This window comes from Choristoneura fumiferana, chromosome 15 (genome assembly GCF_025370935.1).
Source record: "Choristoneura fumiferana chromosome 15, NRCan_CFum_1, whole genome shotgun sequence".
Lineage (NCBI taxonomy): Eukaryota > Metazoa > Arthropoda > Insecta > Lepidoptera > Tortricidae > Choristoneura > Choristoneura fumiferana.
The window spans coordinates 4255190-4268624 of record NC_133486.1 but is presented as its reverse complement, the minus strand read 5'-3'; the positions used below and the strand labels follow the sequence as shown (position 1 = coordinate 4268624).

The 13435-nt window shown below is 37.2% G+C and overlaps 2 protein-coding genes across 2 annotated transcripts; both read right to left on the bottom strand.

Moving 5' to 3' along the window:
• Positions 1-40: 40 nt before the first annotated feature.
• Positions 41-5464, bottom strand: LOC141435671 (galactose mutarotase-like). Its single transcript, XM_074098413.1, has 6 exons — positions 5299-5464; positions 4213-4346; positions 2638-2856; positions 2027-2289; positions 1373-1532; positions 41-910 (listed from the first exon to the last, which is right to left on the bottom strand). Exons 1-6 carry the CDS (start codon positions 5387-5389, stop codon positions 614-616), a joined length of 1164 nt encoding a protein of 387 aa, XP_073954514.1. The 5' UTR covers positions 5390-5464; the 3' UTR covers positions 41-613.
• Positions 5465-6022: 558 nt separating this feature from the next.
• Positions 6023-12433, bottom strand: LOC141435874 (galactose mutarotase-like). The gene is made up of 5 exons (XM_074098712.1): positions 12418-12433; positions 9515-9753; positions 8582-8844; positions 8000-8159; positions 6023-7518 (listed from the first exon to the last, which is right to left on the bottom strand). The coding sequence occupies exons 1-5, from the start codon at positions 12431-12433 to the stop codon at positions 7204-7206; spliced, it is 993 nt and encodes a 330-aa protein (XP_073954813.1). The 3' UTR covers positions 6023-7203.
• Positions 12434-13435: the final 1002 nt, after the last annotated feature.

The window sequence follows — 13435 nt, the reverse complement described above, 5'->3', positions numbered from 1 at the left end:
TAATTTGTTAATTTTATTTTAATAAAGAAAAACATCGTAATATGGAAAACATATTTATTTATTAACAAATCCTGGACAAAACATAAGTAAGCGTACAAAAAGTCCTTATACTTACTTCTTGTCACCTGAAGTATGTAATTTAATTGAATAGGCCACTATAGGACCTTATCACAATAAATGTCTCTAGAATAATTAACTACAATAATAATTACATTTACGACACAGAAGATGATAATAGCACACAATTTTTTGATAAGCAACTAACTACTAAAAAACTTAGAATCGATTAAAACTTATCATCTAAGTATCTAATATATAAAATTCTCGGGTCAAAAATGTTTGTGGCCAAACTGCTTCGAAACGGCTAGACCGATTTTTATGTTTTTTTTGGTGTATATTCGGTAGGTCTGAGAATATGATGTAAACTATATTTCATACTTCAACGCGCACGGAGTCGCGGGCAACAGCTAGTTATAATATGAAAACGAATCCCCAAGTACTGACCTATTGTTTAACTTAGACATGTTACATAGTTCCAAAAGGTAACATGTGATCGCAAAGGACCAGGAAACTGAACTGCTGTATAATAGGTTCTTTTTTTTTTACAAATCCTTTACGACTCCTGCTTGTCGACTCCAAACCTATACTGAACTTTATGCCTATAGACATCTCCTGGCTTCAACACGGGGCTAGGGAAGTTAGGGTGATTGATAGCATCAGGGTAGTTTTGGGTTTCAAGGCAGAAGCCGGCGTGGCGCCTGTATCCAATACCCCCTTTACCCAAAAGGGCGGGCTCTGGAGGGTAGGGGAGGTAATACCCAGTGTAGAATTGAAGACCAGGCTGGTTGCTGTAAACTTCGAGGTAACGGCCTGATGATGGATGGTTCACACGGGCCACGAAGTTAAGATCCTGAGAATACAAAAAATAGAAAAATAAACGTAGGAATTAAGTATGCGGCAGTCGTTTGTTTGCGTATAGAGTGTATTTGGTTGGTTGGTATATGTAACGGTACCTACTTGTATTTTTATATATTTTTCGATGTAAGTTCATGAAATGTGACTTTTCTCGAGGTTATAGCTACCATGTACCTAAACGTAGAATAGCGTAAATATTGAGCTGCTTTAGAACCAATTTATTCTATCACATTAAACATAACCCACTACGAGTATTAGCTCAAAATTGATCAAATACTTAGACCCTTCTCAAAGGCTTAATGTTCAGCTGATAACTCTTCTTATTGACATACTTAATGATGATAAAGATTATTGGCAGCTAGTTAATTTGTTTTATTTAGAAGTTGCGATGGGATCTAGGTCCGGCGTTGACGATCAAATCACCAAGGCACTTAGAAGTTCGAAAATCGATAATTACCTTCTTATTATAATTAGAAATGCAGAAGTTGTGATGGAATCTAGGTCCGGCATTGACGATCAAATCACCAAGACGCTTTGGAGTTCGAAGATCGAAAGGAGTGCCGCCAACTTCGATGAAGTCGCCCGTTGGCACAAAGTCTTCATCTGAATCTGTGATCCTGAGCAAATAACGTAATATTAATTGATATTAAAGAATTACCTTCCTGTACCCATTGCCATATCGAACGTTTAAACCTGTACCTAGTTGAATGCTCAGATCAAACCTGATGCCTTGCGTTGCTAGCAAAACCACTCGTAGGTTTATCCCTAGCTCACTTCGCCCTGTTGTTCAAAAGATGTGTATGGAAATTCAAAACACGATGAACAAATTTTCCAAACCAAGCTGCGCCTGATGTGGCATGAAGGGTCTTATGAACTGAAGTCGCTTAGTGCAATGTAAACTAGTACGGTCAAGGACTTTAATTGATGCATGAGCCACCATGGAACCTTTTCAAAGGAAAAGTCATTACGATTTTCCTTATTAATTAATGCGATGTCACTATGACGTTTACTGTGAAATGGTTCCATGGTGGGTGGCTCATGAATTAAAGTCCTAGATCGTACTCTTAATAAAAATGTGTATTAAGACGAGAACCTATCACTAAAAACTTACTTGTCAGAATTAACTAAAGCAACATGGTCATAAAGAGCTTCTGCTCCTGCGTCATGTCCAGCTAAGTTAAAATATGCGTGGTTGCCCAAATTAACTATAGTTTTTTTGCTCGTTGTCGCTATGAACTCTGTGTGCAACGTCATGTCTTCTGTGACTTCATAGATGATACTTGTAACCACGTCACCAGGGAAACCTTCTTCGCCATCCTTGGAGAGGTAGCTGAATATAACTTTATTGCCATCGATGTCTGATTTCCAATTTTTCTGAAATTTAATCGAGGCTTTTGAGTTTGTTAACTTTGCGATTGAAGCGAAATCTAAATCAGTCCATGTGTAAAAAAGTATTCTGAAATCTATTTAAACGAAAAAAACATTTTTAACCTTAAACTAGCCTAAAGCACTTGATGTTTTGAAAAAGATTTAAGTTTTAACTTTGGAGTACCCCAAGGCATTATTTTCGGACTATTGTCATTCAATTATGTATTGATCGAATAACACTACACATATTCATAATAAATTATGCATCGTTTAAAAAATATGTTTTGTCAGTCACTTAACTTTCTGTGGGATCTATACTACTTAAAATTGACACTCAATTTGAAACTTGACTACCTTATTGAATCCTTCGAATCCTCCATGCAAGAAGTGTTTCCCGAAGTTCTGTGACACATGATACGTCTGTCCGTCTAATTCAAATCTTGCGTCCCTGATCCGGTTGATGACCCTTCCAACTGGGGCTCCAAGAAGTGTAGGCGTGTTTATTTTCTCGTAGCTTTCAATATCATCATAGCCTAGCGCTACGTCTGCGATATGGCCATTCCTATCGGGCACCTAAAAAAATATTTATGGTTAAGCAAAGTGATAAGATGATAAGCTATAGCATGTTAATGAAATGCGTTTATAGTGTTGATTACTTTAGCTACAGAGTGGTAGGTACTTATTTAGTGAGTAGGAAAATAACAGAATAAAGTAGTAATCAGTTTTCATTTTGATTGTATTTGCGGCATAATATTTTTAACGGTTTGGTATCGTAATTTTTTATTATTATATTTGAGACCTTTATGTTCAAGGTAATAACATTATAGATTAAGTACTGCTTTGAAAAATTTGTGTTCATTTTACTAACTAAAATAAGCAGAAAAAATATTTTGTATTTATCGTTATTTTCAGTTAGGTAACTTGATAGTTTTCTGACCTCATTTGTTTTGAGTAGATAAAATTAATTGTCTTATAAACATAGATTTCTGCAGTATATTTATGATATTGTGGAGACCGAAAATACTTATCAAACGCAAAGCGTAAAGTGTGATTTAAAACCACGATTTCCATAAGATAAATGACCACCAAATGATTTAAGTTTAGAACTATTAGCTATTAGTTATTCGGTGGTTTAGGTTTAGTGCGTCAAAGACGTGTCGTTATTCTGAATCCCAACTCCATGTGAAAAACTTTAACTGGAATGTTCAATCGGCCACCTCAGAACCGTGTCGTACGTAATGCTAATGACATTTTATATCATGTAATTTGATAAATATTACGGTGGAAATAGAGTAAAAACAGTTCAAATTACAAATTTACTTATAATTAGGTAGGTATGTTAAATACATAAAGATCACCTACGACAAGACACACACAACATATAACTGACATACAAACAGTAAAATAAAAACCATTGAAAGTAGACAGTAAAAAAGTATAAAGGCTATAAAAAGGTTGTCTGTAGCTAACAATTGTAGATATTTTTTCACTTACTAAGATAAAGTTCCATTGGCCGCTTGTACAGTCACCAGCACCAATATCTGCCACAACAAAGCGTGCATAAATATACGTGTCAGATATTTTTGCACGCTCCGCTGTTATTAATGCTGTTAATAACACCTCTGTTATTTATATGTATTGTTCATAATTTTTTATGTGTGTATCGTGTCATGTCATAATTTTTGTGTGTATCTTTTCTTCTCACTGTGCATAAATTACTGTTCGCCTATCTTTAAGTTTTCCTTTCCTGTTTAGGTTAGCTTGAAAAGATCCCTTTTAGGGATAAGTTCGCCTTTGTACTCTTTTGTTTTGTTGTTTTCTTTTGTATTATTTTTGGATTTTATGTACAATAAAGTATTTACATACATACATAATGCAGGTGACGTGCTTATACGTACTATGTTCGTTCAAACTTAACTTTTAACTTACATTGATGGAGTAAAGCACGGCTCCGTATGATATGACGGTAAGTGAGAACCCGCTGTCGGTGTGCCACGTGAACTGTCTTACGGTCTCATCGCCCAGAGGTCTAGACGGGTCTTCCACTAATCGCACCATCTTTACTGAAATGGTTAAAGTTAGAATATATTAAGACTAAGTTGCACACCAGTGGCGAGGCGCCGTGACAACTCGATTCCCATCGGGTCGCCTTATTTTTACGTTATTAAAAATAACTATGGCAATTGTGTGCACTAACTGCCAGATTTTGCATCTTAAAACATTCCCAACTTATGTTTCTCTCACTCATCGAGTTGCCTAACAAAAATGTTAACTCCTCAACACTGTTCCACAGAAGATGATTTTTTTCAATTAACTTGAAATTTGGTATCAAGGTAGCGCTTAGCTAAATGATAATAAAAGTGAAAAATCTTATATTTTTATGTTTGTCTGTCTGCCTATGTCAGTAACCATCTAAAATTACCCCATTAATGCGTAAGTTTTGCTAAGGAAAGGGGCTCTGCTCTCTGCCAGCACTGGATAGTCGTAGATACCTACAAATTCGCACCGAACCGATTTTCATCAAACTAGTATTGCCGGCGACTCCGTCCGCATAGAATTCGGTTAGGTATCGCTATCCCGCGGGAACTATGCAACTCTCCGGGATAAAACCTATCATTGACCTTCTCCGGGACTCAAACTATCTGCATATCTACCGAATTTTATCTAAATCGGTCAGCGGTTTTAGACGTGATGAAGTACCAACAAACAGGGTTACAAACTTTCGCATTTATTAGTGGGAGGTGGAATAGGTAATGGTGGCACTTCGCTTAGCATTGTGTATAGCGTTGAGCTATTTACATCTCCATCGCTCATGCTAGAAATTAAATAGGACATCTCTTTCGTACCCGCAAATATTTCGGAGAATATACCAAGTGAAGTGCCAGCATAAGAAACACCACAAGTAAACTTACTTTCACGTTAAAAACCGCATTCAAATGCCGCAAACTCTTTTAGTGTCGGGAGTTAAAAAGAAAAACTCATGGGTTTTAAAGCGGTAATAAAATATAAACTTACCAAGCGTCTGTCCTATAACTAGCCTGTGAATACACGATAGTAGAAAGATCATGTGATTTATATACCCGTTACATGGTGATCTTATCAGCATGGTAGACCCCTGACCTTAACCTCTGTTATAAATTATTATGTAACCAACTGAGAGATGAGAATCGTCATCCAATGTTTATTGAGTAAGTAGTTCGCTTTGACATGATGGCAAGTGATTTTTTCTGACGCACAGGTTGTTATAAAAATAATCTTAAAATCTAGGGTTATAGCCCCACTTTTTTGTTTAAATAAATTCGCCAAAATTAAGTAACTTGCAACCGCAGTACTATTAAAAGATATGATAACAAAAGTTTAAGTACTTTGATTTCAAGTGTACCTATTAAATTGATTACCTGTCATTTTGTGTATCGGATAATACATATAGGTAGGTACAGTCAAATAATTGATTTTTTTTTTCTAGAGTTCCAGATTTAAGTCTTCTCAAACGTTTTAATCCGCAATATCACGCAAATTAATAACTTTCGGCTTGCATACAGTCAACAACCAAAAATTCGTATACACGACTTTATTAGCGTTAGGTACATGTATTTTTGAAACTTTGACCATACCGATATCTTTGTATTCGACTGTACCACATGACTTTTTTCTGCATGAATACTAAGAAAAAAGAAAACAATTAAGGTATGTATAAGGTGATTAGGTATTTTTATTTGTAATAAATAAAAATGCAATGTTAGGAAAAATCTCGCCACACAATTTATTTCTCAATTTTCTTCAAGAGGAAAACAGAGCGTCAAAAGATGCTGATAACTTTTATCATGAAATTGACAATCTTTTATGAGGGTTAAATAAATCTTCAAAGTCATCATACGTAGTACAATAGTGCGCAACTAATTTATAGCTGACTGTAGACACAGAAGTTTCGACCACGATTATCCGTGACAGGCACGGTACTTAATACATTGCGTGTATTGTCCATTAACCGTTTTAAGACAGCATATTGAGCACGCAATGAATAGAGACATCACTCATCGGGTCGCCCGTTGACATTTATAATCATGGTTATACGGCACGCCAGCAAAACTGCTGCAGGAATTTGACAAAAACGATCGTTTGTCCCTTTCTAAACAACCTTCTCGGCATGAAATGCCAACATTAATCGCACCATCGATGCTCCAGAACATTATTTATAAATCAAATAAAGAAAATTGATGATCCATTACCAAATATCACAATGTTCAAAATAAGCCTCTGTCAAAAGATAATTTACATGCTGATTTACTACTTAATACAACCACCCACGAATAGCCTGGTAAGACTATACACATTGTGTGAATTGTTATTAATCGCTCTGTAGCGAACGTTGCTAAACGCAATGAATAGAGAATTTGCCACGCCCTTGGACGCGAGTCGTAGCTAATCCAGAATAGTGAAAATGGGAAAGATTATTTTTTTTAAATCTTCTTTACATGTCGATTTGTCCCACAACCTTATTGAATACGTGCCTGTGGAAGCACTACGCGGTATCAAATAATAAATAAATAAATAAATAACATGACGGTCCCGTCATTCACACCAATTGACCTAGTAAAGCACAGAATAATTAATAAAGTAAGCTTAGCAAAGCTTGGGTTATGGGTACTAAGCAACGGATAAATGTAATTATATAGATATAGATACATACTTAAATACATATTAAACACCCAAGACCCGAGAATAAATACAAAAGTTTAAATAATTGTTAACGTTTGTCTACAAGAACGACATTTTTGACTCTCGATTTTTCATTATCATTTATGCTTCTTTTCTGATCTTCAAAGCATAGGAGTTGAATGAAGTGCGTGTCTGAATGAAGTCAAAATAAAAATTGTATAGTATAAATAAGTATAATCTCATTTCAAAATCAGCGTAAACCTACGAAGGCACCACCATGGGCTCATCAGAATGTTCCGCTCCAAAGCTATAGATCACCTTATGCCTATAGATACCACCAGGTTTCAAGATCGAGCTAGGAAAGTTGTCATGATGGACAGCGTCTGGATAGTTCTGTGTTTCCAGACAGAAGGCTCCGTGTCTTCTATAGCCGACCCCCCCTTTGCCTATTAGGGCTGGATCTGTAGGAGCCGGGAGGTAGTAGCTGGTGTAAAGCTGGACTCCTGGCTGGTCGCTGTATACCTCCAGGTACCGGCCTGATGGGGGGTGGACGACGCGGGAGACGTAGTGCAGACCCTGAGAACATAATGTTAGCTTTATAGCGATACGCTCATATGTGAAATTATGGACGTTTTTCAGACCCTTGGTCATGATATTCGGGCATTCCGCTTTTTTAGAATTCCGTACACAAAGGGGGACAAATTGTAACCTATAAAGGTCGCTACATTGTTCGTCTGTATGTCTATTAGTACGTACTAATGTGAGCAATGCCGGCCCAGCAGGGTAGAGTAAAAAGAGGGTCGCTCTAGGTACCAGATGGCATGGAACACCATTTTCCAGTTTCCAGTGCAAAGAAAAATTATGATGGCACCTTTTGAGAGGTGCGGAAGAGACCTCCAGGTACAATCTCGCTCTACCTTGATCAAGGAGTAGAGTGAATGTGAGTGACGTTTTAATGGTTGACTGTACCTGATTTATTTTCGCTGCACTTTCTTTGCACTTCATTTTAAATATATAAAGCGCCACAATTACCATTTCAAACTCCACAACAGCTTACCTGCTTGTCAAACGTCGTGACGCAGAAGTTGTTGTCAAATAGCATTTGATTCTTGGATATGATGTCTCCTAAACGTTTGGGAGTTCGTAGGTCAAAGGGGGTGCCTCCTACTGGAGTGAAACGACCCGTGGGTATTGAGTCGCTATCAGTTTCTGTGATCCTGAAAAGATGAAAAGATGAAACTGATCCATCAGGCAGAAGAGTATGAAGAAGGTGTAGGTGGTAAGTGTACTTCTGAAGTAGATGAATGACTAACATGTTGATAGAGATCAGCCATACGTTTACTTGCTAGACTACTTAACACGTTGCCTATCATGGGCATCACCGGTGAGTTTACTCAATTTGTATAGGCCCTATCCTATAGGGCATGGGAGTGACTTTTCAAAATGTAGGTATGCAAATATTTGGTTGTTCGCATGATAAGAAAATAAAGGTATTGTGAAATTTGGTAATTAGGAGACTAAAGTTCCTAATTACCCACCGGTCCGGGCGTGGTAACTACAAGCCTTCTCATTCTCAGTGGGAGGAATATAGGCCGAGATGGTGAAGTGATAATGGATAGTCATGATACACAGGGCTTACTTGTCAGCAAACACGGCAGCCACATGATTGAACAACTCCTCGGCACCGGAATCATGACCAGCCAGATTAAAGTAGGAATGGTTGGTCAGATTAACGACAGTCTTCTTGGTGGTCGTTGACATAAAGTCTACGTGGAAATGGTTGTCGTCTGTCAGCTCATAGGTAATGTTGGTTAAAAGGTCTCCTGGATAACCTTCCTCGCCGTCTTTTGAGAGGTAGCTGAAGATTACTTTGTTGCCGTCGACTGTGGTAGTCCAGTTGACCTGGGGAAGCAGAGTTATTAATAGTATTTGACATAAACTCACTCATGTATTTTAGTCACGTATTCGTATCATCCAGTACTTTGACATACATATCCTCCTGGATTCCCCGGTCCTCACATGAGAACATAATAATTTTAATTTTGCCCAATTACTTAAGGGACACCTATAAATTCGATTTTTTGAAGAAATTCCAGTTTCGGCAAAATTATCTTCAGGATCCAGGGGGATATGAGTGATGGTCGGTACTCCTAAGCTAATACGATACAACCTAAGCACGCTCATCATCATCAGTCCATGTGCGAAATGAAATTTTAAATTTATCACAAGCTTTACTTTACGGTGAAAGAACACATTGGAAACCTTAACACACACCTGCAAAGCGATCCTAGCTTAGTTTTGTGACGTATATTGGCGGGAGATGATAATGATGATGATGATGATGGTAATGATAATGATAACGATATTTATCAAAACGATGGTGATGATAATAATCATGACGACGTTGATAATGATGGTGATGATGAAGATAATGGCGTGATGATGTTGTTGATGATGATGTTAGTACATTTCGACAAATGAACACGCAGCGCACGTTAGACAGTGACCTTGCGAAAAAGAGGCAGAAATTGAAATAGAACTAGATATCTCAACAATACGCAAAACCACCAACCTTATCAAACCCGACGATGCCTCCATGCAAGTGATTCTTCCCAATGTTCTTAGCTAAGTTATACGTCACTCCGTCGATGTTGAAGCTGGCACCACCAATTCTGTTTGCGCTCCTACCAACCGCAGCTCCTAGATAAGGGATGTTGCGTTTGATGTAGCTGTCGACGTCGTCAAAGCCGAGAACTATGTCGGCGACTTCACCAAGTTTGTCCGGGACCTGTAAGTCGGAAGAGAGATTACCTAGTAAAATTTATAGAGGACTTGATGAGATTGGCACAGGACCGGACAAAGTGGCGTGACAATGAAGAGGCCAGCTTTCTCAGCCACCAGAAATCATGCTTACATGTAAGTACTGAGACAAAAATTGCAACTAAATCCTAATATATTAATCAGGCGTTACTTTGCGCAGGTCCATATCAATGAACTAAAAGAATTTCTTTGCTCACCCGATAGCTTTATTATAGACATGCGTTATCATGCAGCAGTCTCTCCACAGCAGAACAAACAAAACGTGATTTGAACTCATACCAAAAGCTAGTTTTTATTAAGAAAACCATATTACAAACATGGTGGCACAGCGGTTAAATAAAACGTTATTCAGATTGTTCAGACAAAGTAAATTATTCAGATATTGCGAAGGAACATCGGAGTCCTAAAAAATTCAGAAAAAAAATGGAGAAAACCAACGAGAACAATGGCGCAAAAGGAGAGGATCGGGAATCGAAATTCTTGCGTATTTCGCCTCCGGGCACATTTAGCTTTGAGCCTGAAGATTGGGAAAAGTATAAAGCAAGTTGTGCGATACATGAGCTTGTCGGGCAACGATAAATTAGAAGATAACGACAAGGTGAATTGCCTTTTGTATTGTATGGGGAAAAGGCAGAAGACATTATAATTCAGTTCGGAACTAAACTCGGCTACGCACAGATTTGCTTTCCAAGTTTGACGACTTCTTTTCACCTAAGAAAAAACATCATATATGAGAGGTACAAATTTAATTCAAGAGTTCAAAAGGAGGGTGAAAAGCTGGAAGAATTCTTGACAGACATACACAAACTAGCACTAAAATGTGAATATGGTGTTCTGAAAGAGGATCTAATAAGAGACAAAAATTGTAATTGGAATCAGCGACAAGTCAGTAAGCGAGCGACTTCTGTTAAAAAGTGATCTCACGTTAAAAGATGCCAACTTTAATATGTAGGCAAGCAGAAATTCAAAAAAGAAGAAAGCAAGATGATGGAAACGAGACAATCGAAGTTAATAGAATAAACAAGACAAGAAAAGAGGAGAAAATAGATGCTGGTTCTGCGGGTTGGAGCGTCATCGAAAGGAAATGTGTCCGGCAATAACTCAACATGCCACAACTGCAAGAGAATTGGTCTTTGCTAAAGTGTGTAGATCAAAGGGTGTTAGAGAAGGTAGAGGAGGAGGTAAATAAAGGGACCACTCATGAGGTTAGTTTATGTGAAAAGAAAGAAGACTTTTATGATTGATGTACAGGTTTATAGAAATAATTTATTGATTGATAAATTGAACTTTTTAATCGACACAGGTGCTGACATAAGTGCAGTCTCAGAAACTGGGGCAAGTTCTTTTCAACTGCCGCTGGTGAAATGTGCAGACACAGTGAAAGGACCTGATGGATCTCGCTTAGATGTCACTGGTACCATAGATCTTGAGTTGAAATACAAGAATAATACCTATCAAGGTAAAGTATATGTAATTAAAGGTTAAAAACAGCTCTACTAGGACGAACTTCCATTGACAGTATGAATTTGATAAAAATCTGTGCTGTATCCGGGCCAGAAGTTAGGATGAATGGCTCTGAAAATATTGAGAAAGAATTTCCTAGTATTTTTAGCGAATTAGGAGTTTTTAAAAGACGAATTTCATATTGACTTGGTAGAGAATCCAAAATCATTCATACAGGCTTCACCGCGCAATATTTCAATTCCTTTACTGCCTAAAGTAAAACAGGAATTGGATAGACTAGAGCAGTTAGGTATAGTCAGTCCTATTGAAGAAGCAACAGACTTTGTCTCGCCAATCGTAGTTGTTTTAAAAAATAACAAAGTAAGGATATGTGGTGATTATACTCAGGTTAATAAAAATATAAAGCGCCCGTCTATCCAATCCCTAAAATAGAGCATACATTAGCTAAACTGAAAGGAGCTAAATTCTTTTCTAAAATTGATGCTACCTCAGGGTTTCATCAGATTAAACTGGATGATACATCAAAAAAGTTGACTACTATAATTACACCTTTTGGTAGATATATATATAACAGACTTCCATTTGGATTGAATTGCGCGCCTGAATACTTCAGTATGAAGTTTTCAAATCTATTTAAAGACATGAAACTAGCCATCCACATGGACGACATTCTTATTTATGAACCGACTAAGGAAGACCATGATAGGGTCCTTCATGAAGTGCTTAAAAGACTTCACAATGCGGTATAACCATAAATAAAAATAAGTGTTTATTTGGGTTGAGGAGATTTGTTATCTGGGTCACGTGATCAACGCTAGTGGTATAAAATTGATCCCGAGCGAACAAAAGCTATCAGTAACTTTAAAGAACCAAGTAATAAAAAAGAGTTGCTTCAATTTTTAGGCATGGTCAATTTTGTAGGTCGATACATTCCAAATAAATCAGAAATTTTAAATCCATTGCACATTTTGTTAAAGAAGATCAAATGTTTGTGTGGGGTCCTATTCAGACTAAAGCATTCAATGAAATTAAAGAAAAACTGCAAAATGCTCCTACTCTAGCGCATTATGATGTGGATAAAGTAATAATAATCTCAGCAGATAGTAGTTCATTTGGATTAGGGGCAGCTCTTATGCAAGAAGATAGGGCAGGTAATCGATCAATTGTTACTTACGCCAGTAGAACACTCACAGATGCTGAAAAGCATTATGCACAGATAGAAAAGGAAGGTTTAGCCTTGGTCTGGGCTGTAGAAAAATTTAGAGATTATGTTTTAGGCATACATGTAATATTAGAGACTGACCATAAACCCCTTCTGCAGATATTACACACTAGCCGCTTGATGATTTAAGCCCTCGACTTTTAAGATTTAGACTTAAATTGAGTAGATTCAATTATGAAGTCAAATATATACCAGGAAAGGAGCAGGTAGTGGCCGACGCGCTATCGCGACAGCCGCTGCCTGATTGTGGAGTTTCAGATATGGAACAGGAGGAGGAGGGCAACATCAACATGCTAGTTTCAGATACAATACCTAACGAAATGTTGGACAAAATATATATGGACAGGGTAAATGTAACATATGCATAGGTTTAAAATCATTTACTGCAAATGGATGGCCAAATAAACTCAACTAGGGTTTTTAAGAATTACTATCAGTATAAAAATAGTTTCTCGATGAAAGGGGACCTCCTTTTAATATATTCAAGAATAGTTATACCAGAAAACATGCACAAAAGATATACTGAAAAGAATTCATGAAGGACACTTAGGTATCTCTCTAAATGTCGAGAAGGGCAAGGCAATCGGTTTGGTGGTTAGCTTGTCTCGACAAATTGAGGAGCAAGTGAAGTCATGTCCTAAGTGTATAGAAACAAGCAAAGAATCACAAAGAGAAGATGGTTGTAGAAAAAATCCCTGACAGGCCATGGGCAAAAAGTAGGCATGGATTTATTTAAGTTTAATAACAACTGGTATTTAGTAATCATAGACTACTATTCTAGGTTCTTAGAAATCTGTAAACTAAAAGATCTAACAGAATACAGTGTAATAATTCAGTGTAAAAATGTGTTTTCGAGGTTCGGTATTCCTGAAGTAGTGAGATCTTGATTGTGGCACGCAGTTCAAGTCCAAATTTAATGAATTTGCAAAAGAATATGGATTTTAAATCTATAACAAGTAGTCCATATTTTTCGCAAAGTAATGGATT

What these genes read in the sequence shown, in the direction of transcription:
- LOC141435874 (XM_074098712.1), bottom strand. An exon ending in GCATCGTCGGGTTTGATAAG is followed by an intron (nt 8,845 to 9,514) that starts GTTGGTGGTTTT and finishes CTGCTTCCCCAG; the next exon opens with GTCAACTGGACTACCACAGT. An exon ending in GCTGCCGTGTTTGCTGACAA is followed by an intron (nt 8,160 to 8,581) that starts GTAAGCCCTGTG and finishes TCATCTTTTCAG; the next exon opens with GATCACAGAAACTGATAGCG.
- LOC141435671 (XM_074098413.1), bottom strand. Translation starts at nt 5,389, where the DNA reads ATGCTGATAAGATCACCATGTAACGGGTATATAAATCACATGATCTTT. An exon ending in CCGTGCTTTACTCCATCAAT is followed by an intron (nt 2,857 to 4,212) that starts GTAAGTTAAAAG and finishes ATATTTTTTTAG; the next exon opens with GTGCCCGATAGGAATGGCCA. An exon ending in TTTCTAATTATAATAAGAAG is followed by an intron (nt 911 to 1,372) that starts GTAATTATCGAT and finishes TTGTATTCTCAG; the next exon opens with GATCTTAACTTCGTGGCCCG.